This window comes from Syngnathoides biaculeatus, chromosome 1 (genome assembly GCF_019802595.1).
Source record: "Syngnathoides biaculeatus isolate LvHL_M chromosome 1, ASM1980259v1, whole genome shotgun sequence".
In the NCBI taxonomy this organism is placed as follows: domain Eukaryota; kingdom Metazoa; phylum Chordata; class Actinopteri; order Syngnathiformes; family Syngnathidae; genus Syngnathoides; species Syngnathoides biaculeatus.
In genome coordinates, this window is record NC_084640.1 from 7654003 (window position 1) to 7660203 (window position 6201).

General features: G+C 43.9%; 1 protein-coding gene across 1 annotated transcript; it reads left to right on the top strand.

The window, feature by feature from the left end:
• Positions 1 to 1581: 1581 nt before the first annotated feature.
• Positions 1582 to 3419, top strand: twist1a (twist family bHLH transcription factor 1a). Its single transcript, XM_061825609.1, has 2 exons — positions 1582 to 2318; positions 3005 to 3419. The coding sequence occupies exon 1, from the start codon at positions 1746 to 1748 to the stop codon at positions 2301 to 2303; it is 558 nt and encodes a 185-aa protein (XP_061681593.1). The 5' UTR covers positions 1582 to 1745; the 3' UTR covers positions 2304 to 2318; positions 3005 to 3419.
• Positions 3420 to 6201: the final 2782 nt, after the last annotated feature.

Genomic DNA, 6201 nt, shown 5'->3' on the forward strand with positions numbered 1-6201 from the left:
CGGGGGTCAGACCCATTTAAGCGCATACCTCAGCGCGGGGCCGCTGACGGGAAAATAAACACGTCGGTCTGGTTACGGTCGAGCTGAGGCCTCCCGCTGTTTGCAACCTCCTGTGTTGCACTGGGTTTATTTTTTGCCCTCACCCACCGTTCACATCTCTGCGTCTAGACTGCAAGAAAGTCGTTACTGTAAGTCATTCAAAGAGACTTGACGGACTGCGTTCAAATGTAATGCGGATCGTGTAACTTGAGAACATACTGTAGGCCTACTGTACTTTTTTTTTTTTTTGTATTGGAGAAGAGGCAAAAGTACTCATACTTTGCCAGTAAAAGTATCCACTCAAAAACTGCAAGTCCTGACTCTTGGTTACTCTTTAAGTACCATTTTTAAAAGTACTGTTTAAAATGTACTAAAATACAAAAGTCTAGTTTTTAAAAAATAAAAATTGTCAGTGCGCTCTGGTTCACGCTCCCTTTTGTTCCGCCTTGTAAGGCCCTCAAATCTCAAAGGCAACCATGGTTGACTTTATTTCTCTTTATTTACATTTTTTTTGTTCATCCCTGGGGTTTGAAAAAAAAATGGTAGGCTACTTGCCAAGGTAAGGAGTCAAAGTACAGCGATGAAAAATAAATAGTATTTGTAATTCGTTACCTGCCTTTTTGGGTGAACATCTACTTAAGTATAGTAAAAATGCGGTGTAGTATTTGTACTTCGTTACTCCCCACCACTCCTGAAAATGTATAAACAGTTGACGTCATTAGGCATATGGAGGATACATTGCGGTAGATTGGAGGACAAATGAAATGTACCTTGAAGGACGCTCTTCCCTCTTCTGCTACCTCATTTCTGACAGTTTCGGTACACATTGTACCTTAAGGAGTTGGATACACTGCTCGGCAGCGCACACGCATGCGTCGAGTGTGTCATACGTTAAAAAGGAGTCATCGGGGTGCTGTACATTATGCAATAATTCTTTAGGGCAAGTTGCGGCTTCACTTCATTCCCCACTATATGGTTATGATAATAATGGAAACATTTTGAATTCAAGTAAAGTCTTAGAACGGTTACAATGTATAAATAAGGAATTTTAAGGCCATTTAACTCAAGGTGGAGTGCCCCAATTTAAATTCGAATGCTATAAATTGTAATTTACGTGCACAGATATAGTGTAAAGTAAATAACAAAACAGCAACAAGTGTTGAGATTAATATTTACAGAGAAATGATAAGAACTTGAGCTTTAACCATAAAAATAAATGACATAAAATGTGTTTTTAGAACTGGGTCAGATGAGTACAAAAAAAAAGACTAAAAGTAAGCTCAAACAAAGCGTCAGTCATGGAGAATATTACTATACCGACATAATCCCCATTTAAGAAAACGCCCACAAATATATATCTTGTGCACAACTAACAAAAACACCCACCACCCTCCCCGTTTTTTTATACTCTTCCTCTGATATTAACACAAGTTATTCCTGCAGTGGTATTATGTTACACCCATCCCCACCCAATCACAGCACTCCCCAAAATCCTCCATCTCTCTCCCCTCTATAAGAAAGAGAGTGGGAGACACCTCTCCCTCTCCGCCGTGCTCACTACATTTGCTATCAAATCTCCACCGGCCGCAGTTTTTATTTTTATTTATTTTTTTCGGGGTGGTGGTGGTGGTGGGTCATGTGGTGTTTTGCGGACTGGAGTTAGGAGGGACAAGTGGGTATAGGGCATCTGGAAACTGGTTTGGAGAATGCGGGAAGACGACTCCTCCCCAATGGACAGTGCGGGGAACAGTGAGGAGGAGACCGAGCGGCAGCTACCGAGGAGGGGCGCCAGGAAGCGGCGGGCGGCGGCGCGCAGGGGCGCGGACGACCTGGACGCGGAGATTCCCAAGAAGAGATGCAGGAAGAGCTGCGGCCGAGCAGGCGGCGCTGCCAGTAGCGGCGGCGGAGGCAGCGTGGGAAGCGAAAGCAGCGAGGCCAGCAGCAGCCCCGCTCGCTCCATCGACGATCTGCAGAACCAGCGCGTCATGGCCAACATCCGAGAGCGCCAACGCACGCAGTCGCTCAATGAGGCCTTCACGTCCCTACGCAAGATCATCCCCACGCTGCCGTCGGACAAACTCAGCAAAATACAGACGCTCAAGCTCGCCGCCCGCTACATCGACTTCCTGTGCCAGGTTCTGCAGAGCGACGAGTTGGACGCGCGGGGGTCCAGCTGCAGCTACGTGGCGCACGAACGTCTCAGCTACGCCTTCTCGGTGTGGAGGATGGGGGACGCCTGCTCCGTGTCAACCACAAGCCACTAGTGGATGGGCGACATGGTAAACTGGAGCTCCTCCGTTAATACCAACTTTTAGCACAACTTCAGTTCTCGTCTATGTTCAAATTCGGAGCCTTCGTATTGGAAATACCGTTACATCTCTGTCACGTGGCTTTTGTGCCATGCAATTGGCATCAAATTTAAGCTCAAAGTATAAAAAAAGAGGTTTAAAACAGGGGTGGGCAACAGATGGCCCTCGGGCCGTGTGCAGGCCGTTCCATTCTTTCATCCGGCCCAACAAGCATTTACATTTTAAAGGGGCCTGCAATATTTAATGCATTTATTTAGCATCTTCATTCCATATTTCTTTATATTTGTCAATTCTTTTATTTATTCATCTCAATAAATAATTGGTTAAATTCTTTATTACATTAAAAATATATTGAATTAAATTCTAGATTAATTACTATCATGAAATTGTAAAAACAAATACAACTACAACATGAAAATTTTTGCTACAATGTATTTTGATTTTATTTATTTTTAATCCATTGCTGATCTGCATAAAAAAAAAGCAGTTGGATGCTACCCCCCTCCCCCCGCCCCCATAGTATTAGGAAATGTTCCTTTAGCGTGGAGAAATGTTTACCATGCCATTAGATTGGAAACATTTCTTTATTTGTCAATTCCAAGAATGAATTCGTGCCTTGTGTTTTCTTCTTATTGACCGCAAACTTTCCTTGGCAGATGCTCCACTTTGAAGAACCGGCGGCTCGGTCCAACTCTCAATAACAAAAACGGAACCATGGAAAAGTGCAGCTGAGGCCCAGCTGCTGAACTTCATTCCAGCGAGGAGAGCGCGATGTGCGATATTTCCCGTTGCAGGGACTGTTATGTTTGCAAGGGAGCACTTATAGGACAAGACGGATATGAAGAGAGACCACTGCGACTATATGAATGTTGTAAAAACAAAATCAGCTCAGAGGAACGTGCTCTGTTTTGAAATGGGGAGAAACAACACAATTCTTTTTCCAGTCCTCGCGACAATGTTTCGCAGCAAATGGAGTATTTTGTATTTATTTTTCTACTGGTGAGAAATCCATTTGCCCCAGTCAAATAAAGTTTGAGATATTTATTTTGGGGGGTATCGCAGAATGCTGAATGGATCTGTAGTCTGCACATTCTGAACGTTGTAAAATATTTGGTAATAAACAAATGAACTTTCTGGGAAGTATTCATTCAGTTGTTCCCAAGCAATAATAAACTGTTGATGTCTGAAACAATTAAGTGTGGTAAACACTCCTGAAACTCACCTGAAAGTATAACAACAAAGTCATTTCCCTCGGCTTTCCCAGTTAATCAAGAGAGTTTATTTACTTTTGTTGTAGCACAATCCCCAGTTAGCTAAGCCACGGTGGAGGGGGTGAAAGAAAACATCTCATGCCTCTGGATTATTCCGCAGTTATTTCTTGCACTCGGGGATCTGGGAACGCCGCAATTAGCTGGCAGGCGGTGACTGTGGAGTAGTGGGGAAGCGTGCATGATATTCCCAGATGTGCGGCACGGGAGACTCCTGCAGGTGCTTTTGCAGTTATCCTCAGGAACGTTCACAGTTAAAGAGGTGGGTACGGGTGAGGGTGCATACTGCACAGCGATTACATAGCTGCCATCGCAGATTGAGAAGCTCACTAGCTATGAATACAATACTTGCATAGTCTATATATTCTTTTAGTCCTCTATTTTACTCATTTACACTTTGATGCCTCATTTTCTAAACTTGGTGATTTTGATCTACTCATTCAAATTCGGCAGGGTTGTTAACAACACTCTCCTATGTGCTGTTCCGAATTTAGAAGACATTTTCACTTGACATAAACAAAAAGGTCAAATTTAATGCGAACTCTCTTCAAAATATGTTATTGTTTTGAGCATTCTGAAATTCTATTTCCAACTTTATGCTGCGTTTTTCAAACTGAGAACTACTTCTTCGGTACTGGTTTATGCAAAGAGCTTCAGTTTTGATACACACTTCTGAAGTAACTCCTCAAAATATTTGATCTCATTGTTGTTCCATAACATGTCTCCACAGTATGGCTTGGTCATGCATGCAATACCTGGTTAAAAAAAACAACAACATGAATGTCACACCTATGTAGTGTGATTTAAAATGGTGAGGCGGTGGGCTGTTTGTGTTTTTTTTTTTTTTTTTTGTGGGCTGCCTGGTGCCATTTAGCCATCACATTGTTCACCCCTGATTTATGGCGATGTCATTCTGTTTTTAATCATCTTGCAAAAAAAAAAAAAAAAAAAATCTGACAGTAAGAATAACCAGGCTCACACTCATATGACAAGGAATTTAGGGGACACAGTACAGACAAAGTAACTCGTAACTTGAATAGTTGAGGGATGATAATGGACGCACTGGAGCATTTTTGCATTGTCGGTGTCGCGCAGAAGGGAAAGCAATCAGCTCTGACCTGAGGCCCTTTGCCCGCCACTGGAGGGAATCAATTCCCACCCGTAGCTCACCGTGGCAGTGTTATCTTAAACTTGAGGCTGTTGCTCTGACATACAGGAATGTCATCTCGGAGGCTTCCAAACACACGGCCGGCTATGCACATATAGGATAGGCACACCTAGAAGATTTCTCACGCTTACCAAAGAGGGAAATTGCATTCCACAGTACCAGAAAGAGCAAAAACTCTTGTGCCTTTTAGCCCCCCTTTGAGGTTAGAAGGTAAAAGGATGACTGGTTGTTATCAGTGTGCAGCCATTTGGCTATCTGGATTGCACGGAGCGCTGATATATCGGCTCTTTCATGACTGCAGGCCATTAATCACAATTTCATTTGGCCTGCTTTGGATTTGCTCTCTTTAAACTGATGCGAAAGTCAAAGGTGCAGTCCGCGTTGGTTTTCAACATGACAAGCTGTGAATCTTAGTAAAAATGGACTTCCTCGTTATTCTGTTCGCGGCCCTGTTTCACCTTACCTGTCTTATCTCCCCAGACTTCCTTTAGCTTTATGTCTACGTCACTTCCATTTCTTTTTTTAATTTATTTTTTAAGATGTTATCCATAACACGGTAACAAGCCCTGGTTTACATTCACCCTCAACACCACAAGACAAGCATGAAAGGGGGTTGGGATCACTTGTATACACACACCACACACACACACACACACACACACACACACACACACACACTCACGCACGCACGCACACACTTATTTTGCATGCAGGACTGGTCTCCATTAAAGGCAATTATCTGTGTTTCACATCAAGTTGACGCAATTGCGTCTGTGTGTGTGTGCGTGCCCAAGTTTACGTTAATGTGGATGCGGTCTCTTTTTATTTGCATCCTGCAGCTTTTGTCTCCCATTTTGAAATCAACAAAGTTTACCTCAGGGTTCTGTATCGCACGTCACTTCTATCCTGCAATGGCCGCTGCACAGTTATGGCAATCATGGGCACAGGAAAGGAGGTTAAAAAGTTATTTTAGGACACAGTGGGTTTGTTTCAAGGCACAATTTCAACTCTAATTTCCTGGAAAACACGCATAATGCGGCTCGATGTTTACGGAATAGGATTTGCATCAGGGTGGCACGATGGAAAGCATTGGCCTCACCGTTCTGAGGTCCTGGGTTCAATCCTGGACCCGCCTGTGTGGAGTTTGCATGTTCTCCCCGTGCCTGCGTGGGTTTCCTCCGGGCACTCCCCCCCCCCCCCCCATCCCAAAATCATGCAACATTAATTGGACACTCTAAATTGGTGTGATAGGTAAAAGGTGTGATTGTGAGTGTGACTGTTGTCTGTCACCATGTGCCCTGCGATTGGCTGGCAACCAGTTCAGAGTGTACCCTGCCTCCTGCCCGTTGGGATAGGCTCCATCACTCCCCGCGACCCTCATGAGGATAAGCGGCAAAGAAAATGGAGGGATGGATTA

Coding starts and splice junctions, on each gene's coding strand:
- twist1a (XM_061825609.1), top strand. CDS start 1,746: ATGCGGGAAGACGACTCCTCCCCAATGGACAGTGCGGGGAACAGTGAG.